The sequence below is a fragment of the Peromyscus eremicus genome, chromosome 1 (genome assembly GCF_949786415.1).
Source record: "Peromyscus eremicus chromosome 1, PerEre_H2_v1, whole genome shotgun sequence".
In the NCBI taxonomy this organism is placed as follows: Eukaryota; Metazoa; Chordata; class Mammalia; order Rodentia; family Cricetidae; genus Peromyscus; species Peromyscus eremicus.
Window position 1 is genome coordinate 111256874 of NC_081416.1, and position 22553 is coordinate 111279426.

Below are 22553 nucleotides of genomic sequence, written 5' to 3' on the forward strand. Positions count from 1 at the left end.
CACATACAAAATAAAGAAATAAATGTAATTTTAAAATTTGTGATGATGTATAATATTAATAATTAGTAAATAATAAATATGATTATACAAATTTAGATGACAGCTTCTGTCTTTAAAAACATGTATCAGCCCTATGCATCAGTGGATATTATATATATATATATATATATATATAATATATATATATTATAATATATATATATATAATGTAGGAGCTGGAATGAAGGTGAGTGATGAGAGCACTGGATGCTCTTCCAGAGGCCCAATGTTCTATTTTCAGCATCCACAATTCAGTTCACAATTGTCTGTAACTTCAGTTCCAGTAGATCCAAAGCCCAGTTCCAGCTTCCAGCAGTACTGCACAAACACGATACACAGATATACTAATAGGCAAAATACCCCTACAAATGAAATAATAAAATTTAAACATTTTAGAAATTAAGTAGTAATGGCTGGGTGGGGTGGCACACACCTGTAATTCCAGTTACTCGGGAGACTAAGGTAGGGATAACACGAGCTTGAGGCCACTCTGTATCAACAAATCAAAACAAATACAACAAGCAAAAAATGTAGTGTTTTATAAATTTCACAGTTACCGACTAGATGCCCTGATGTCTTAAGATCCACAAGCACTCAGAGCTCAAACAAAAATGAAAATTACTTACAGATCCTGAGACTCACTGTCGATAAGACAGAAAATGGAGGCAGGGACGAACAGAAACCGAACAGGTTGCAATAATCAGTTTTCCACTCAGTGTAACTTTGTCTTTGGAGGCCTCTGGAGGAGGAAGCCTGAGGTTTATTCAAGCCAAAGTGAGAAAGGTAGACTATTTGCTAATTTACACTAGTCTTGCATGAGGCTTGTCCAGGAGGTCTGAATTCTGTGGTGCTCTGACCCTAGGCATCGACTAGAGCAAGCTTGTAGGCAACGGCACAGAAGACTGTAGCAGATCTTCCACAGAAGGTCTTTGGTATCCCTTGCTATTGTCTGTGTACTCTGCATGTACTCATTCTGCATCTTCAGAACACTCTGGTCTTTCATGAATTTTTCAAGAAAGTCACTGGTTTTAAGCATTTTTTGACTTGTGACCCCTTCTCACAGAGAAACTTTTGCAAAACCATGAGCATATAGGTATACAGACTAGGTATAGATCTCAAATATTTACAGATAACAAATAATAAATGAATAAATTTTAAAAATTCCTTGCTGTACATCCAATTTTACCATTTTTTGAAAATTAAAATCTATTTGCATCTTAATGAGAGGGATGTGATTATTTTTTTCATAAAGAATTAAATTTTTCAGAACATGGATGATCTTTCAAGGATATTTCATGTTGTTTGATGTCCTGATTTTGTAGTCATTAATGTTGACAACTCTACTTCATATAAATATGTAGTACGAAATGGTAGAAGTGCATTTAGGGTCATTTCAGCAATTGCTTAAAAGTCTATCTTAACCCCAAGTCAAAACTCCTTTAATGGTTTTTTGAAATTCAGTTCAGAAATTTAAATAGCAACTTTTCAAATCAAGTATTCTGACATGATGCAATTCAAATCGTTCAAATATTTATTTTACATGTACATGCTGAGGCATGGACGTCAGGAAAACATTAAAAGTTTTCTCTTTACAGAATTACGACACTACACTTCTGTAAGAGGAGAAAACTCTTTATGTACAATAAAAGCACTGCAATTCTCAACACACAATAATCTCCAATCTGAGCCAAAGTGCTTCAGGCAGCATTTGGTGGCATTACACACCCAGTGAAAAGAGCATGTGTCTTATATTCAAAACTAAGGCTTCAGTAAGACCTTGTGATACAGCACAGGTTGAGTGCAGCCAGAAACACACTGTATTCATGATATGTTTGTTTTTAAAATAAGGTTGAGTGGTAGTGTGTTCAGGAATCCTTTAGTGTTGCTGAATTTTCACAATCCCTACATTTGATTATTTTGTCCCTTAAAAAGTCCTGACCCACAGTTTATGAAGCTTGAGTCTTATTAATAAGGAAAAGGGGAGGGATAAGGAGAGAGTAATAAAAATAGGAAGGGGAGTGGAACAATCTCTGCTACCTTCTGTTGTGGTTTATCTTTGAGATCATAACTAATGTTCATGATTTTTCTCTACCACTCTCATTCTCTTGACTCAGTTGCTTCTAGACCAAGTATTCCATATAACACTACAGGTCAGACTTTGTCCCCAGGAGTGTGAGTCCCTGGTTATCCTCACCAGGGATATTGCAATTGCTCCAGCAGCTATCATTATGCATGGAAACATCAGAAGGATCCCAGTGAGCCCAGACTTCCAGACATATGCCTCCCTGATCCATTGGTGTTCAGCAATCCTGTTTCCTCTTGCACATCATGATGAATTATCCTGTCTGAATTAAGTACCTTTCCTAAGTACCAGTTTATGAACATAAGTGTCCAGAACTAATCAAGCAGCAGCTGACAGTGAAGTAGAATCCTTCCTAAGTATCAAGATTTCTAGTTCTAGTTTGCTACAAATGACAGGATCATATTCTTTTTTATGGATAAGTGATATTCCACAGCTATCTACACATTTTCTTCATCCATTTGTCTGCCAATGGATACCTTGGTTGACACCACAACTTAGTTGTTGTGAATAGCGATGCAATAAATATTTGTTTGATATGCTCTTCTCAATTCCTTTTGAGTATAGATCTAGAAATGTATGGCTAAACCATGTAGTAGATACATTTTTAGATTTTTAAGGACATTTATATTGCTCATCATAGCTGTTGTATTAGTTTTCATCCCTATCAACAGTGTATGACTTTCATTTTCTTTATATTTTATCAGCATTTGTTATTTTTTCTTCTGTGATGTTAGCTATTCTGATTAGAGTAGAATTATATTTCATAGTGTAGAATTACATCTATTTCTTTGATGTCTAGTTATGTTCTACCTTTATTCGGTGACCATTGACATTTTTCACATTGGAGGAGAATCTCTTCAGATCATTTTTATTGGGTTATTATTAATGTTAATGAGTTTTTAGAGTTCCCATATAATTTATATGAAATCTTTATCAGGTGAATCGTTTGAACACGTCTTCCATTCTGTAATTTGTCTCCTCGTACTCTTGATTGTATCCTTTGCGCAAAAGCTTGAGTTTGAAAGAATTATATTTAATCTTCAGCTGTCTTCTACCCACCTCATGAGAATCTTAGTAATCTGGTACTACTGCTTACAGCTTTTCTCACCCAGCAATGAGTCCATCCTGGCTGTGCCTTGTTTGGAAATGAGTCAATTAAAGCATCTGATACTAAGACTCTTCCTCCTCAGTTTACCTCCATCTTAACAAACTTAGGTTGTCTTTCACATAGTAAGACCTGGATTTGCATGAATGTGATTTGTTTGGAAAGTTAGCCCAAGAACATCAGTAGAGGAACAAGGTAATCATTTTGAATAAATCAAATGGAAAATTCTCTCCATAAAAACCAGGTACTTAATGTCACTAGGGACAGTCCTCAGAACATGCACTATTCTTTGTGACTGAAAAGAAATTTGAGGGTACATATAGCTCATTCTTTGCTCTTATATGTGAGAGCTGGTTCAAGAAACATGAATTCCCAGAAAATTCTGGACTATCTGCCTCATGGGCCAACTGCATCAGAGGTAAGTGCACCTCTTAAGGGAAAAAGAAACACAATACTAACATGTGTGTGATGCTTACAGAAATAATGAATGTCGAGAGTATACACTAAAAATATATGTTGTAAAATTTGAAGATTTTGTGAGTGTACTGTGAATATCAAAGGAAAATAGTTCTATTAAAAATGTTACCCACCTGCAATGTTTCAACAATATGGCCAGTTGTTTGTTTTTATATTCACTGTTCTGTAACATTCCTGGTCAGAATGTATAGATATATTTCTGTAATTAGCCAAAAATGCATGAACACTGGCTATTTCCTTGACCTAAATACTGAATGAAACAGTTGACGCAGACAGAATGAACTCATCCCAATTCCTCACCTCCTTTCTAAAATCAAATGTAGAAATGGAATTTGAGAAACACGATTGCATTGTCAAAAAAAGCCACAGTACTAAGAAAGAAATTGAAGGCAATATCAGAAATAGGGAAACAGCATCTTTAATGTTTTATTTTCCACTTGTGAAAATATATATATAATATATCTTACATGTACAGAGCAGTCCCACAGCTTGAGTCCGGGGATACTAAAAGAAAGGCACATACAGGGAGCAGATCTTTCCACACAGTTTTCAGTTAAACCAGCATTCGGGGCACAGCAAGTAACGACAAAGGCAACAAAAGCACAGGCTGCCTGTGCTCACGACTCTGAAGAGCAACATCACAGATAACCCTCAGGTCTGCCAAGAACGGCAAAAATACCGTTTCTATTTAATAGACCTATAGGACCACCCAGAAACAAATTGAAACCTGAACAAAGAGACATACCGGGGCAAGGCAAATCCCACACTTAGTTTGACCTCTGCCTTGCTCTCTTATTCCCCTTCTCAAGAAGACCAGAGGCCTCAGCTGATTTAAAGGAACATGTATCCCGGCTGGATGTGTCCCTGAGTGACTTTGCTCAGTGATAAAACAGCATTTTACAACACACTAATATTTAAAAAGCTTGTAAACACTGTGCTGATGGTTGGGAAAACATATAAAGAACATTTGCTGTTCCTCTCTGACAGGAAACATGCCATCATACGTCTTTGGCTTGTCACGTGTGCTCCTCTATCCTGACACTTACTCAAAATGGTAATAAAGCAGAATTGAGGCACAATTCTTTAGGGCCATGGGGTTCTGTCTGGCATATGCCAGCAGAGGCGCCTTCTAGGATTTGGCACAGCCAGAGCAGCTGACAACCTTGGGTGATGTGAGGTGGGGCTTCACAATGTCCGGTTCTATAGTCTCTATAAGGTCACACTCATTTGCAAGTATGTGCTTCACCAGGCATCTTGAAGCTTCATCAATGTTTATATTTTCCTGAGGGGGAGAAAAAAACAGTTTTCTTTTAATACAACATTGTAAAATAATAGTCTTATATAAGACAAAATCCAATATTTAAAGTAGTGTGTGTGTGTGTGTGTGTGTGTGTGTGTGTGTGTGTGTATGTTGCTTTTGTCTCCATGCATATGTGTGTATAGGCATGTAGAGGTCTGACGACAACCTCAAGTGTTGTGTTTCAGGTACCTCCACCTCGCTTTGAGACCTTGAGTCTCACTGGCCTGGAACTAGCCAAATAGATTAGTCTGGCTGGCAAGTGGGGCTCAAGTATCTGCCTGTGTCTGCCTCCCTGGCACTGGGTTTAAAGGTATCTTTGTAGCAGCTTGTCTGGATTTGTTGCCTTGGTTCTGGGGATCAAATGCTAATCCCTGTGCTTGCAAAACAAGTACTTTACCCACTGAGCTTTCTCCCCAGCCAGGGCAGTGTTTTTGGTGATTCATGTAAAAATCATTTCTGTACATTATCTGTATATCCTCTTATTTTCCCTTACTCTTACTGCCTTCTTCCTTCCTTCTTTCCTTCCTTCCTTCCTTCCTTCTTTCCTTCCTTCCTTCCTTCCTTCCTTCCTTCCTTCCTTCCTACCTCTCTCCCTTCCTCCCTCCTTCTCTCCCTCCCTCCCTCCCTCCCTTCTTTCCTTCTTTCCTTTCTTATTTTGCTCCTTTCTTTCTCTTTTTCTATCTCTTGGTTCTTCACAAAAGTTAAGGTATAGATTTTATTTTGTCAAATAGAAACAATATTGTTTGCTGGATTTATTTAATGTTACTTTTTTTAGATTTCAATTTTCTTATTTTTCACCTGTTATATAATCTTATAAGAAAAAATACACTTTCAGTCTAGCTTAGATTTATAATTGCACCAATGCATATTGCTTTTAAAGTCTCAGTAGGAATAGAGGACAGCAGTCTTTTGCAACAGTCATTAGCAGTTTAACCAATATTTCTATCTTTTCGCCTGCCAGACAACTGCCATGTTTCTGGCTTCCTTGAATTCAGGTATGAACATGTGACAGCTGGCAGCCAACTCAATATGAGAAGCACAAAAAGGTATATGCCCTACTTTCTTAGCTAGAAACAATAAAAGTTAGTATTTAATTGTCCTGCATTCTTTTCATATGAATTCATGGAAACTTTGAGGTGGGGAATTCTAAGACTCTGTTCCAATGAGCTCATGATGAGACACGCAGCATAGGTGGGAATTATGCCTTTGCTATTTGAAATCACTAAGATTACAAATCATTTTACTGTGGCATCACCTAGCCACTCCTGATGGAGGTAACTCTTTAAAGGAAAATGTAAAATCATAAGTGGATCCAGGGCTGAGAAGACAGCCCAGTGAGCAGCACTTGCTGAACAAACCTAAGGATCTGAGTTCAGAGCCTCAGAATCCACGTGGAAACCTGGATGCAGTAGCCCAAGTGTTTGTAAGGTTAGTGCATCCCTGCTGTGAAGATGTGAGACACAGACAGTAATGCAGTAATGTCTGGATTCTATCCCTTCATTGGCAGTTCGGTACATTGAGATTGAAAAAGAGTAAGTAGCTAGCCCCAAGCCACAGGTGTGAGTGCAGAGAAAACAGTAAATAGTGATAATGACCACATGCTTACCGCCGAAAGGTGAGGGAAGTGTGCATGTAATGTCGAAAGCCAGCTTGAACTCATTTCAACTCTTCTAAAGATTTCCATAGTAAAAAAGGAATAAAATGGGCAGGGTACTCTGAGACAGGCTACATTGTTTTAGCTTCTTTTTCTTTTCTTTTTCTTCTTTTTTTTAAATCAAAATTTTTTTCATTTATTTTACACACCAATCAAAGATCCTCCTCTTCCCTCCTTCAGCCCCCCCAGCCTCCCCCCAATGCACCCTCACTCCCCCCTACAAGAAGGCAAGGCCTCACATGGGGAGGCACATTCAGTAGAGGCAAGTCTAAGCCCTTCCCCGTGCCTTAAGGCTGCACAAGGTGTCCCATCATAGGTAGTGGGCTCCAAAAAGCCCCTTCATGCACCAGGGATGGATTCAGACTCTACCTCCAGGGGGCCCCCCAAGTAGATCAAGCTACACAATTGTCTCACCATGCAGAGGGCCTATCCCATGCAGGCTCTACAGCCATTGATCCAACTTTCATGAGTTCCCACTAGTTTCGTTTGGTTGTCTCTGCAGGTTTCTCCATCGTGATCCTGATGCACTTGCTCATAGAATCCCTCCTCTCTCTCTCTCTCTCTCCTAGTGGACTCCTGGAGCTGGGGTGATGGGTTGGCAATGGAGGGTAGGGGATGGGGGATGAGAACAAAAGGGAATGGGATGACAGAGCTGGAACATGGATGGAGTGGGAAAGCAATGAGAGAGATACCATGATGAAGGGAGATATCATGGGGATGGAGAGAAACCCAATGCTAGGGAAATTGCCAGGAATCTCTAAGGGTAACACCAGCTTGGACTACTAGAAATAATGGAGAGGGTGCCTGAACTGAACTGGCTTGCCCCATTGATCAGATCGGTGAATACCTTAACTGTCATCACAGAACTTTTCTCCAATGTTTTAACTTTCTTACAGGACCCCACAGAGATATCATCCCTCCCTAGACAGCAGGAAGGAATTTTAAGAAAATGACACCCCCTTTCCCAACAGGTTTTTTTTTTCTCAGTGTTATGGATAATTGTCATTTGCTAGGGTTTGGTTGTAAGTTGTAATAGGGTTGCAGTTCCATTTTTGTTACGTTATTACCCTTCTTTCTCCTGGAAAATACTTGATAATCAATCATTCTTATTGTATATGGTTTGTATTAGGTTTAGAACCTTCTTATTTAGACAAAAAGGGGAAGTATAGTGGTATTGTTTCACCCATGACCTTGGACTATACAGCCAGAAAGAGGCAGTGCTTCTTGCCTGTATATGTGACCTCTTAAAAGGAAAGAGAGATGGGTCACGCTCTCTTCTTGGTGCGATCAGATACGAGATGGCCAGATGCATTCGCTCCTGGGCAGAACAGAGGACAACTTCGGCTGTTTACTCGGTTCTGTATCCATGAGTATATTTCCTCCAACTTACATCTTCTTTAAAAAATTAATTTATTTTTTATTAAGGAATCTTTTTATTCATTTTACATACCAATCACAGATACCCCTCTTCTCTCTTCTCCTGCCCCTCCTGCCTCCCCACCACCACCAACCCACTCCCATTCCCTCCTACAAAAAGGTAAGGCCTCCCATAGGAAGTCAGCAAAGCCTGGCACATTCAGTTGAAGCAGGTCCAAGCCCTTTCCCCTGCTGTGTGAGGTGTTCTATCATAGGTAATGGGCTCCAAAAAGCCAGCTCATGCACCAGGAATGGATCCTGACCCTACTGCCAAGGGGCCCCTTAAGCAGATTAAGCTACACAACTGTCTCTCTTAATAAATACCAATTACCCATTAAACTGACTCACGTGGATTGATCTTAACAGGTGTGTGTGTGTGTGTGTGTGTGTGTGTGTGTGTGTGTCCATGCATGCCAACTTGAGGAAGTCGGTTCTCTCCTTCCACAGGGGATTGAACTCAGATCACCAGGTTTGACAGTAGGTACGCTTACTTTCTGAGTCCCCTCTCTAGCATAATATAGATCAAAATTCTCGCCTCTTTTGTCTCAAGGCCAAGGTGGATGATCAAACACTGCCTGTTAAAACTTCAGTTATGTTTCGGGTACCACTGAGCTAGTTGGCATCTAGGTAGACAAAGTCAGGCTCATACTGCAGGTGACTGTGCAGAAATAGACCTGCTGGCTAAACTGTAAAGTGCTTTCTGGGGATTTTTGTATGCATATGTGACTCAGAGCAGTAACAGCATCCCAAGAGCATCTTCTGCCTGAAGGGGAATTTACACATTCTGTAACACCCAAGCTACACACAAGCTAGCAGAATCTGGCTGATTCATTCACACATGTGCAGTATGAGGAGATGGTCTGCTGTTCTGGCCACTTCAGGTCAGAAGGCTCAGGCTGAGGCCACTGCTATGGGTTTGCTTCACTGTATCAATAGATAAAGGCTTAAAACTGCCAATAAAGCATTTCACTAAAACAAATGTTGTGAGTGGTATGGTTAGACAAGTGGGTTATTTACAAAATAGTGTTCTTATAAACTCACCACACATACACACACACACACACACACACAATCTATGAAAACAACTTGACGCCATATTCTAAAGGTAAGGAAGCCGTAAGGCCAGGAAAACTCACCCAGAGCAGAGCTTGCCCTTGCTCAATCTGTCATTTCCATCAAGACTCAACTTCTGTGCTGCTCTCCGAGCACTACACATAGTTTCTCAGGTTTAAAACAGATAGAAAAATAGCCTCACTTCTAAACCCAGAGTTCTCAGTCATGGCTGCATCTGTCTACCATGTTAGTTTACAAATGTACATAACCAGGCTCCCCCTCTCAGGCATAGATTCAATTGATCTAGCATAATAACCCACATGGACATGCTTCAAAAGATTCTGGGCTGAGGAGATGACTCAGCTGGTAAGAGCACTTGTTATGCAAGCCTGAGCATCTGCATCCAAGTCTTCAGCATGCATGTAACAGCTGGGTATCAGAAAGGTGGAGAGGTAGATCCAAGGAGTTCACTAGCCAGTCAGCCTAGCTGAAAAAGACTGAGCTTCTGGTTCAGTGAAAGATGCTGTTGTAAGAGAATAAGGCAGACAGCAGTACATGAATACACCAATGGCCTCTACATGCACAAGTACTAGGGTGTGGGCACCCATGGACACACACAAATATTCGTTCCTTCATATATACATACAGTACACATACATATGGACAACACACACACACACATTCAGACCAGGGAGGTGGATTAATTGGTAAAGTGCCTGAGTTCAGTTCCCCAACATCCATGCAAAAACTGAGTGAGGTGCCATGCATCTCTCATCCCAGCACTGGAGGGACAGAGACAGGAGGGTCCCTGGGACTTGCCTGCAAGCCAGTCTGCCAAGCTGGTGAGCTCCAGATTATGTGAGAAAACCTGTCCCAACAAAGGAGCGGGGGATTGATTAAGTAAGGCCCTTAATGTGAGCCACTGGTTTCCATATATACATGCATACATGTACACAGGCAGAGTATATGCACCTCCTTTATGAACAAAAATACACAAAAATTTAGAAATAAAATGTGCATCCAGTTATAAGACACCCATAGTAAAGATATCTTTATAGTATAGATATCTTTAAATACTCTGTCCTTTTTATTTTTATTTTGGAACTTCTGAAAATATAATTCAGTAAGTGCTCTACACTGGAGTGATTCTGATTTTTCCCTGGAGTAAAGCATCTAAGTCTATGTGAGGTCAGGAGATCTTGTCAGTTTTTTAATCAACTCTTTAGGACATCTGTCTGAGGTTGAATTATTTAATCTTTGACTGCCAGTGCCGGGGGGAGGGGAACACTAGCAGAAAACTTTCACATCTGCCTCATTAGAAGCTGGTGAAGAATTCACTTTCCACAATCTTTCCAAATACATCAACCTCAAACAAAATACCAAATGTACCAGAGGCCTGAGGTTAGGGCACCAAATTCCTCAGCACTGTGATGTTCTAATTAGAGCCGGTGGAAGGTGGGTAATAACACTACAGTAAGAAGTCTCACACAGACAGGGACTTAAAACTCCTTACTCCGAGGAGAACATGCGTCACTTGTCTATTGAATGTGCCAAAAGGTCTCTTGCTCCTTGTTGGTCGATATTTCTTTTCTGTGGTCGATGTGAACACTGGTGACAGACTTGAATTTGTGTCTGCCTTGCCCTTTCTTCCTCTCCTCCATTTTGTTTGGGACTTCCTGACCCTTGTGGATCCCAAGCTTTGACTAGGACTTCCTTCATCTGGAACTTATGCCTCACACCCTGTTCTCAGAATGAAGTTTTTCACTTAATCTTCATGGTAATACTCAGTGATTTTTTTTTTAAAGAGAAAATTCAGTTCGTAGAATGTACACAGGATCCTGTAACAGTAAGGTACGGGACCTGGCTCATTCCTTCACAGCCTGCATTTTCCATTTGCTTGCAAAATGCTTGACTACCTTTCACTTATGTCCAAGCAAGCTATTAGTCACAAGCACCCAAGGCTTTGTACTCTGCTCCTATTTCTGGATGAGAAGGCACATGTGGTACATTAAGAGAAACTAAAAGTTAGCCAGCATCAGTCTAAGGCTATTGGAAAGGACAGACTGAGCTGTGTCACTACTCATCTGGGCACAGAAGGACCATGCTGTCAGCAGAGAGAAGTTTTCAAATGCACTGAGCTAAGAGGATGATGTTCCTCTGCCAACACTGCTCCTGTGGCCACCTTGCTCTTATGGTCTTACTGTCCTTTACTTTCAATGGTTATTTTTTCCGGTGCTATGGTTTGAACCTGGGGCTTTTGGCATACAAGGCTACTGCCCTCCTACATCACCTACCATGTGTCCTTTACTTTTTTAGGAGTGAAAGCCCAATTCAACCTTCTTGTGTGTTTTCCTCCCGCTTTGGGGATCTGCCTCTCTTATCTGCCAATGAACGCTTCCTCCATCACCCAGGCAGTCGTGCACCCCACTTTAGCCCTGAAAGCACCCTAGATTTACAGAGTCACCAAATACTAATGAGGAAGGGAAAGAAGTCATCACTACTTCATCCTCCTCTGACACCCCAGAAACTGAAGGAAAGGTGACATCCATACATTACACAGGCTATTGGACTGCACAGGGGGACAGGCCACATGAACCCCTCTTAGCTTTTGCTGCCTATTCGCATCCTCATTTCTGAAAACAAATTATCTTCTGAGCGGCCTTGTGTCTGTTTTGTGAAATGCTTCCTCTATGTTCTCTGGCTCTTTCTAGCCTCCTCAAGTGACCCTGAGGACTGTGTCTTTCATGCCTTTTGCTGGTGTCCCCACAACAGAACTATGTTTAACTATAATACACACTGTGTGTTACTAGCTTCCAACATGACAAGAGCTCTCTAAATCATATTATGCAATATTACTAATACCTATGGACAAGCTATTATAAATCATATACCATTTACATCCTTTCCTGTCTCAGCTAAGTTAATCCTCCACCCAGAAAAACTCTAAGCAAGAAAAAGGAGATTACAAAACTTTCCCAGCATTACCCATACCCATATATGATGCAGAAATATATTATATCAAGACAGGGCCACAGACCAGTTGAGTTCCTGTTCTTAGCCTACTCTTCTCCATAAATGCTTATGTAAGGCACCAGGCATCAGCTCGCCTTCCTCCTTGCTCTATTGCTTTCTTTATAAACCTGAAAGATTAGATATGGGCAGTCTACAATGTTTTTCACTTGATCTATGGCTAGTAATTAATTTGGTGGCTTTCAGGTTTACTGCCTTTAAATGGCATATGCATACTGTCTCTAGCTTGTTACCTAACTCATTCATTTCCATTAAATTCCTGAATCTGAAGAAACATGGCATCATACCTGTTGTTTTCTCCTCCATCAAATGCCTGCAACCCTAAAATTAGGAGGACAGCTTTTTGAGTTTGCCATTCCTGAGAAGTATTTTCCAAATTCAGTATGTGTAACTTACCATGAATGATCACTCAGTCAGAATACTCTTGGATTCTGCTACTATTAACACTTCACTTTTAATTTAGTCATGTCTTAATTACCCTCACTGTGAGTCTTTTGCTAACACAGTGTTAAGACACCCAATAATCAGTTTTAAAAAGAGAATACCCAAGTTTCAATGCTATTACTTAGTCAGACTTAATAACTCCATTCATGAAGAATAGCTTCAGTTAATATCCTTTCTCATTTGTCAGCTCTGGAAGGCAAATGACCCAACAGACACAAATATTAATAGTAATAATTGCTAATACTTCTTGAACACTTACTCAGTATTCTGCTCTGCATGCTGCTACATACATCAACTCATCTGAGAAGTAATATACTATTAACCCCACTTTAGTGAAGAGAAGATTGAGACACATATAGAATAAACACTTAGCCACAGCATGCGCTGGATGTATTTGGTTCAATTTCAAGTGTTATTGATTACCACCATGAGCAGAAATGATCTGTCTTAAAATCTATTTCTGTTTTGATTAAATGCTTTTGTTCTGGTAACTCTGTGTGTTAAGACGGCAGACTGAAATAGGAACATCATTGTCTCAGGAAGCAGCAGGGTGTAATGGAATTAAAGAAAGCTTCAGAGTCAAGATCTATAGTGTGAATTATCTCTGGGACCAAGGAGAAGTCAAAAGGTTCTGCCTCCATTTCTTAGTCTGCAAAATGAGACCAGTAATAACTCTATTTCACAGGGCTCTTGATAGAGTCAAATGATAAACAGAGATGAAGCACCCAGACATTACTCCAATACAGCCACGGGTACTTCAACAAATGTAAGTCCCTACTCCTATCTCATTCTCATCTTGCTTCAAGTCATACTTTGGTTATCATATTCTGTGGGGAGTCTCATGATTTGCTTTGGCTGGAACAGAAGCCCTTCAAACACTGTCACATAGTTCAGATCAGCAGAAAAAGGCTTATTTGTATGCATCCTTCACTGAGATGCCAGGGCTATTGCTGTATTCCACGTCCACCACAGTGGCTGTAGACAGCATGTGAGTAAATGAACAGCCAATCAACTGACTAAATGATTGATCATGTCCTCAGAAGAGTGACAAGTTCTGGTTCCAAAATGAAAATAAGTTTAGATATGGGTGATTTGAGCAGAGAGTGAGAAAGAAAACATGCTCACAACAGAATTTACTCCACAAGCCATGCTGCCTATTCTAATTTGTTCCCAGTTGCCAACATCACTCCATCCAGAGAAATCTGGGCAGATTGACTGAACCAGTTTATTATCATTGAACTGGATTCAGTTAGATAATTGGACTTTCACTCAATCTGACCTAACTTGTATATTTATTTCCTTTAGAAATAATTACTTATATTTGTTGTTCCTAACTGCTTAGACCAACCATTGCTGCTTAATAACTCAATTTATTTAGGCAAAAAACTTAATTTTCTTGAGCTTTACCTATATAAGGTAGAACTAGTTAATGAAACCCACTTCTCAGAATGTTCAAGTTACATTTCCACTGATGAGAGAAAAACATCCTGACAAAATAGGGAAGAAAGGGTTTATTTGGCTTGTTCCAGGCTACAGATCTTTACTGAGGGGGAACTAGGCAGAAACTTATAGGATCGCATCCACAGTCAAGAGCAGGGGGAGAATGAGTGCATGGATCCTTGCTCACTTGCTCTGATGACTTTCTCTTCCCTTACCTGCCCCGGGTGCTGTGCTTAGGAAACGGTGGCATGTGCAGTGGGCCAGGTCTTCCAACATCAGTTAACAGTCAAGACAGTTCCACACAGCCACAACCACAGAACAACTTGATCTAGGTCATTCCTCATTCAAAACTTCTTTTGTGCTGGAGACATCTCAGCTGTTAAAAGCACTGGCTGCTTTTGTAGAGGACCTGGATTAGGTTCCCAGTACCCACATGGTGGCTCACAACTGTCTTTAACTCTGGTCCTGAGGGATTGGATACTTGTTTCTGGCCTCCACGTGTGTCAAACACAGAAAGAGTGTGCATATACATACATACATATATATATGTGTGTGTGTGTGTGTGTATGTGTGTGTGTGTGCAGGTGGAGCACTTATGTTCATAAAATAAAAATAAAACAATTTTAATTAAAAAACTGTCAAAGTGACAGTTAAAAACTAAGAGGTGCACAGAACTATAAGGATTATAAATATTACATTTGGCAATATGTATACATATTACATAATATATACATAGTATATAATATGTAAGTGCTGCTATTTATGAATGGATGCAAATATCGTACATATGTCTATATAGGTATATAATTAGTATTATCTTTCCATAACACTTTTTTTTTATAAAATTAAATGAGTGGTCAGTTTAAGACTGATAATATCCTTTCAGTGTTTCAGTTTGTTTTTTCTTTATATATTATCCTTTGGTTCATTCATCTGTTAACTCTTTAGCAAGTGTAGTGGTTTGAATGTGGTGGTAGGAATGGCCCTCATATTTGAACGCTTGGTCATTAGAAAGCAGTACTACTTGACAAGGATTAGGAAGTATGGCTTTGTTGGACTAGGTGTGGCCTTGTTGGAGGAAGTGTGTCACTGGGGGTAGGCTTTGGAGTTTCAAATGCTCAAGCCAGGCCCAATGTTTCTTTCTTCCTGCTGCCTGCAAATCTGATGTAGAACTCTCAGCTACCTCTCCAGCACCATGTCTGCTTGTGGGCCACCATGCTGCCCACCATGACAATAATGGACTCAACCTCTGAACTGTAAGTGAGCCCCAGTAAATGCTTACCTTTATAAGAGTTGCTGTGGTCATGGTGTCTCTTCACAGCAATAGAACCCTGACTAAGACATAGATACTTTGAAATTCTTGCTTTTTCAAGTAGTGCAAATAAATTTATCTTTAGCACTATAATCAGAATAATGCTAACTAGGATTAAAACAAAAAAGAGCAAGAATGGTGTGTAAAAGTGGAGATGGTGGAAAAAGCCAAGAAACTCATTTTTAATCACATTTTCATATCTGGAATGTCTGTGATGTTAGTTAACTACCAGAACCCTAGCCTGCACCCTGGAAACTAAGTCCACCAACCTCCCTTTCCAAATCCTTGAGTTCTAACTACTAAGTTCCACAGTCAGATAATGGGTCATCCGCAGCCTGTGAACATCCTGAAGTAGCACATAGCATCTGTTATATAATTTCTTTCTTTCTGATATAGAGTCATATATTCCTTTCTTCATTCCATAAATTTATAATTAGAAAATTAGACACTATAGGACTTGAAAGATCACATCACTAAAGAGAATAAATGATTAGTTAATATTAATTAAATGATTAGTTAATATTAATTAATAATTAAAAACAATTGATTAGCTAGGAAACAATCATGGGCTTTTCAACAGATCAGATACATATTGTCTCAGGCTGTATTTAAACACACTGGGTCAGGTACTGTGATTGTCACCATAGTCCAGGAGTCTTTGTTTATGTTTAGAGATAGTGGCAGACATGATGTGCCTTCCTCCCACACTCATTCTCCCCCTAGTTCATGCCCCATATAATCTCTTGAGCTTCATGCCTCCAGTTTCTATCCATTAACAGTCACCCTTCCTTTTCCTGCCAGGTTGTCTCCAGGCTATTTTAATGAAAGTATAATTCTGTTCATACCTCATCCTCATTATCAGCTTATAAAACTTTATTGGCTCAGACCACTTACTTGAATGAGTACAGGCTACTAAAGCATGCCAAGCTTGTTTCTATTGTCTCATTTCTACTGACTCCCCTGCTTAGCAAAGCTCAATTGAACTAGATCATAGGACTTGGTGAAGGCTAGAGCACTCATTGTGGCCTCTACCCAAGTTAGTCATACTTCCCTTTCAGGCTGTAGATCAACAATACAAATCTGGTTTGGTTATTCTTATTCCAACTCTCTGTGTAGATAACTTGCCCATTCAGAGCATCATGCAGAGAACACAGGAAGGTTTGTATCTACAGTGTATCATTAGGCCATGGTGGATTCCATTTGAAAATGGAGGATTAGAGAAAAGCAAAAAGAACTGCCACCCCATTTAATTCCTCCTGAGCTCACACATGGAAAGAGTACCAAGCAGTCATACCTGTGTCTGATCATAGGACTATTACATAATGCTGTATCTCTCAGGTTTAGAGCTTATCTTTATACAATTAGCAGCTACTAACTTGATGTAGTAGTGGTATGTAGGAGAGTAGTGGATGGAAAAGATGGACCAAGGGAGACATTTGTCAACTGTTTTTATATAACATGATATTTAACCTTTATCTATGTTATTTAACCTTTATCTATGGTGTACTTGTTGTGAGATATTTGATTACATTGTGTAAAGATATGTCACTGTGATTGGTTTAATAAAAAGCTAAGCAGCTAAATGGCCAATAGCTAGGCAGGAGGTATAGCAGGGACTTCTGGACAGAGAGAGCTCTGGGGAGAAGAAAGCCAGTGTCACCAGCCAGATACTGAGGAAGCAGGATGGGCAAAATGGAAATGAGGTAATGAGTGCATGGAAAATCATAGACTTAAAATATGGGTTAATTTAAGTTATAAGAGCTAGTTACAAACAAGCCTAAGCTAAGGCTGAGTTTTCATAATTAAGTCTCTGTGTCATTTTTTGTGTGTGCCAGAGACCCAAAGAAAAATCTGTCTATATATACTATTTCTACTTTTACCTTTTTCACCTTTCTCCATTTCTCTGAGTCTAGCTGAAATTGAAGTGTGTGTGTGTGTGTGTGTGTGTGTGTGTGAGTGTACACGCGAGTGTGTGCGCATGTATGCGAATATCATGTTAACAAAACAGAGTCACATAATGAAACACTTAAAACAGTGGGCCTGGTTGTTTATGAAAAGACATTGTATACTTTGATAGGTTGGTACGCCCTGCCAATCAAAATGAAGTGGGACTAGATATCTCTTCTAGGTGCTTCCTAGTACTCTCCTGCAGTACTATTGCCTGGTATGTAGGGAAATGGTTTTTAAAATGTCATTTTTAGGTAAGTTATCCTGTGAGAGAGAAAGAAAAATGAGGGGGAAAAGTATGAGCTGCCTATGTTGATATCCATTATACTGAAGTTCCTTTAAACTCAAGACCCATTAAGATAGGGAATTCATCTTGGCACTGGTGTCACTGCAAACTGTCCTAGTCATTAAAGGCATGTCAAATCTCTCTCTCTCTCTCTCTCTCTCTCTCTCTCTCTCTCTCTCTCTCTCTCTCTCTCTCTCTCTCTCTCTGTTTCACTAACTGTGAAGGCAGGAAATTTATACTTTATACTCTATCTTTTTCCAAACAGACTTGAAGATGACCCTTGAGACCATCTCTGTCTGTTGACTAATGCAGTGAAACTTCTGAGAGACCTTAGAATAATGCTCCTTTAATGTAGAAGATTTCTCATATTGAGGCTTTAAGTAGGAGACATTTGTTTAACGAATCACTTACTAGAGCAAGTACACTCTATCAACTTGATTAGCCATAAGTTTTTTGGCTATAAAATTTAGAAACCCATTGAATTGTCCAGGGCATCTGGAGTTTACTTCCTGGGAGTGACAGAATTGCTGAAAGACTCAGGCTATTCCATGAACATAAGGCAATAAAATTAGACTCTCAAATGCTATCAGGCCAGCTTCATTTCCTCCATCTGTAGTGGCTTTATGTATATGAAGAGACTTGGAGCTTCTAGGTTCATTGGTTCATCATTTTGATGTCTGAGAAAAAGATTTCCAGTCCTCAACTTCAAATGCAAAAATCTCTGAAGAAGAACTCAGATGACTTTAAATTTGGTTGCATGTTCACATTCAAGGCTAGAGCAACTTCCAGCCCAGGGGTTCCAGGAGTGGCCTCATTTAGATCTCATGGACACGATTAGTAATTGACAGTGATTTGATAGGCCCAGCACGAAAAAAATGGTAACTTATATTTATATAACATGCAGGGGAGGGAAAGAGGGACATGTATATGAGCAGAAAAGGAAACCTGACATGGTAGAATCATTTTGAACTTGAAAATCTTTAGTTGTCCATGTTATGTCACTTCATAGACATTTATACCATCAACACCAGTGTAGATAGGGTACATGCTTGTGTTTTAGATAGCCTAAACAAAACATGAACAAGAAAAATATTTTCCACAAAGCTAAATTCTCCAGCAAGTACAGGGACATCCAATAACTTCACCATGTGGTGGACACACGGATAATTTGGGCTACTTTACTAGGCATAGTGACAGAGATGCTGAAGAGAATAAAACAGGAATGCCTTGAAAGAATTACCTTAATCAGAAAGCTATTATTTCTCAATATATTCTTTTGTAAAACAATGATGATAATAATAATATAGAAATAACAATAAAATACTAAAATGACCTACTTGGAACTTAACTAAAACCTAATTCGTATTTTCTGGTTGCTTTATAGGATTTTATCAACTTATTAGAACAAAATGAACAACATCTTTGCCAAGTAGAAGAAGCTGCTGCTGCAGATGTGAACTTTAAATTTTTAGCATTATTGCTGGGAACGTCTTAAGGTATATACACACTGCCCACATCATCAAGCCTTATTCAGAAGAGGAGTTTCTGTCACTAAGCGTATTCGCTTCTCTACTTATGCAGCTGTTACTGTACATGCAACAATATACCTATAAATAACAACTATGTGCCTGTAGATAATGAATCCATCCTGAGGACTGAAGTGTCAAAATAAACATAGTAGTTCGAACAGAAATAGAACAGTGGTTAATGGGGCTGGCTGCTCTTCCACGGGGCCTAGGTTTGATTCTCAGCGACCACATGGTGGTTCACATGTACTTCCAGTTCCAGGATAAATGATGCCCTCTTCTGGCCTCCATGGATACCAGGTATGCCTATGGTACACAGACATACAAGCATACAAAATACCCTTACACATAAATATAAATAAGTAAAGTTATAAAAAGGAATAAACATGCATAGAAACTTAGGTTAGAGTTGTTTTTTTTAACAATTTCCTTATTGGTAAGAAACAAAATAAAATATTTACGGCTAATTCAATTAGTCATTAGATTTTAAATTAATGTTAATCTTGTGTTTTTAATTGTGATTATTTTCTAAGTTCTCCATATGATACTTATATGATAATATTTCCACTTAAAGGTAGAACCAAGAAAATAAGTTTTAAGCCATAAACAACATTAGAACACTTAAAGTTTATTTTACTCCTTAAGTGCAGACAATATGAAAGAAAGAACACACTGATAAAATGCAGAAACTAGAGAAATAAAGAGGAAAGTAATATAAAAAAATCAGTATAACTAAAAAAGATCAGGTTAAAATGAACTTGTACAGAGGAGAGACAGTCTGGTATCTTAATTCAGAACAGATTCAGAATTAGTATGAACTTGTACCAATAAAGTCACGAAGCGAACCCAAAATTTAGGACATGATTAAAGAAACTGCTAATGGTACTTTAGAACAAAAGTACTGTCACAGAATGCAGGAACTCACAGAATGGAAGGACTCACTAAAGTGAAGCTCTCCAAGGGAGATTAGATGGGGCTCTAGTTCCATTTTCTATGTGTTTCTTCAGCACCATTTGTTGAAGAGGCTGCCTTTCCTCCCATGTGTGTTTTTGATATTTTTATCAAATCTTGGGTGGCTGTTGTTATCTGGGATTTTACGTGAATCCTTTATTCTGTTCACCTACAATTTTGTTTTGGCCCCAGTATATGTCATTTTGAGTATTGTGGCTCTGTAGGAAAACTTTAAATCAGGTATGGTGATATTATCAGTATGATATTTTATGCTCAGCGTTGCTTTGACTATTCTGGGTCTTTTGTCTTTAGTGTGAATTTTTGGAAGTTTTTTTCTAGTTTGTTGGAGAACAAGACTGGAATTTTGATGGAAATTACATTGAATTTGTAGATTACCTTCATTGGTATAGTATTCTCACAATATTAATTCAGTTTATGTGAATAGTAGGTCTTTCCATCTTCTAGTGTCTACAATTTTCTTCTCAATGTTCAAGTATTTTCATTAGAGAGGGCTTTCTTACATTGGTTAGATTTGTTCTGGGGTTTGTTTACTTGTTTTGTTTTTGAGGTAATTGTGAATGAGACTGCTTTCCTAATATCTCTTTTATTACATCAATTACAATATATATTATTATTACCATTATATTTTAAAGACAGTTGCAGGGTTTCATAAGTTAATTTTTCATCCCACTGCTTTGGGGAAGTGTTTGTCAGTTCTAAGAGTATTCTGGTGGAGTTTTTATGGTCTCTTACATATAGGATTATATTTTCTGCAATAAGGATGTTTTGATGTCTTTCTCTTTCTTTCCTATTTGTATGTTTTTTATTCCCTTCAGTCATCTTATTGCTGTAAGACTTTGAGCAGAAGTTGGAGAGAGTAAGGAGGTCATGGTGGTTCTGGGAGGAGGTCATGAGAAGAATCAGGTGTTTGCATGAGCAAATACCTTGCATGTATAAAATTCTCAAAGAATAAATGAAAATACTTTCTAGAGTGTGAAAGTAGACATCCTTTTTTTTTCATGATATTAGTAAAGATGCTTGCAGGTTTTTCCCTTTTAAGATAATATTGGTGATAAGCCTGTGGTATATAGCCTGTATTATGTTGAGGTACATTTCTTCTACCAGTAGTTTTGTTATGGTTTTTATCATGAAGAGATGTTGGATGTTTTTTTCCAAAGGCCCACTCTTCTATCTAATGCATTGTCTTCAAACCCTGACAGTCTGCCTTCTACTTGACTCTCATTCTACTCCTGTGGGTTCTACTGAGATTTTTATTTGACTTAGAGTTTTCATTTCTAAAATTTAAACTTAGCTTTTAGTATTTCTAACATTGTGTGGAATTTTTCTTTATATGTTTTATTGAATTCTTTATTTCACTCAGCTGTTGATGTGTATTCTCTTTGAATACATTCAGGATTTTGTGTCCTTGATTTTGTTAAGTAGGCTTATAGTTATTTTTCTGACTTCCTTTGGGATTTCATCTAATCCACTCTAATTGGAATAGCTGACCATGCCACTATGTATCTGCAGTCAAGACTTGCTTTCCTGTTCTACCCTGTTTCTTGTGCATCTGCAAGGCTTAAGCGCTTGGGCTTGTGTAGTTGGTTGGATTTTTCTTTAATAACCCATATTCTTTAAAATGAAAGTAACTGCAATGTTCAACTTGGTCTAGGCTGTAATAGGGTTAAAGTGCCATTCTGCTTCTATTGGATTAGGGGAGTAGTTCACCAGCCATGATCTCCAGTAGCTTTCTGAGAGTAGAATACTAACTGTGAAACAATTATAGATAGTAAACCCATTGTGACCATGGTCAATTACAAACAATTCAGCTGTATTAACTTCAAGGGAATAAAGGAGCAGGAAAGTGTGGTATATAGAAAATATTCATTACTAAGGGTGAGAACTGAAGGAAAATAAGCTTAGTAAGACTAGGGATTAATATTCGAGTAAAAGAGAAAACTAAAGAAGAAAAAGAAAAGAAATAAGAAATAAAGAATAATTTTTTTAAATAAATGAATTTTTAAAAAATAAACGATTTTTATAAATAAGGAAAAAATGAAGAAAAGAGAAAGTTGGTTAAATAGTTTAAAATTATTAATGCTAGAGATACTTATATTGAAGAAGTAAAATCATGATTTGATAGTGGATAAAACAGAGAGAAAATAAGATATGAGAGAGATGAGAGTTACATGTATTGTAGGTAAACAGCAGAAAGAGCACAACAAAAGAGGTATAGAAACAAGTGGAATAATCACACAAACTAATTGAACAATATAAATAAAAAACAAAATAAGGAACACTTATATGTAAATGGATTTGTTACTTTTCTGTTGCCGTGATAAATCTCATGGCCAGGATAACTTATGTAAGAAAGAATTTAGTTTGGCTTATGTTTCTAGATGAGAATTCACCATGGAAAGGAAACAGCTATAGCAGTGAGCCGAGAACTCATTTCTTCCACCTCAGTCATGAAGCAAAGAGAGCAAATTG

At 38.5% G+C, this 22553-nt stretch overlaps 1 protein-coding gene across 1 annotated transcript in view; it reads right to left on the reverse strand.

Moving 5' to 3' along the window:
- Nucleotides 1-4146: 4146 nt before the first annotated feature.
- Rab38 (RAB38, member RAS oncogene family) overlaps nt 4147-22553 on the reverse strand; it is a 59002-nt gene continuing 40595 nt past the window's right edge. The window contains exon 3 of the mRNA XM_059253222.1: nt 4147-4986. Coding sequence (XP_059109205.1) covers nt 4834-4986 — 153 coding nt within the window. The 3' untranslated portion in view covers nt 4147-4833. The remainder of the gene's footprint in view (nt 4987-22553) is intronic.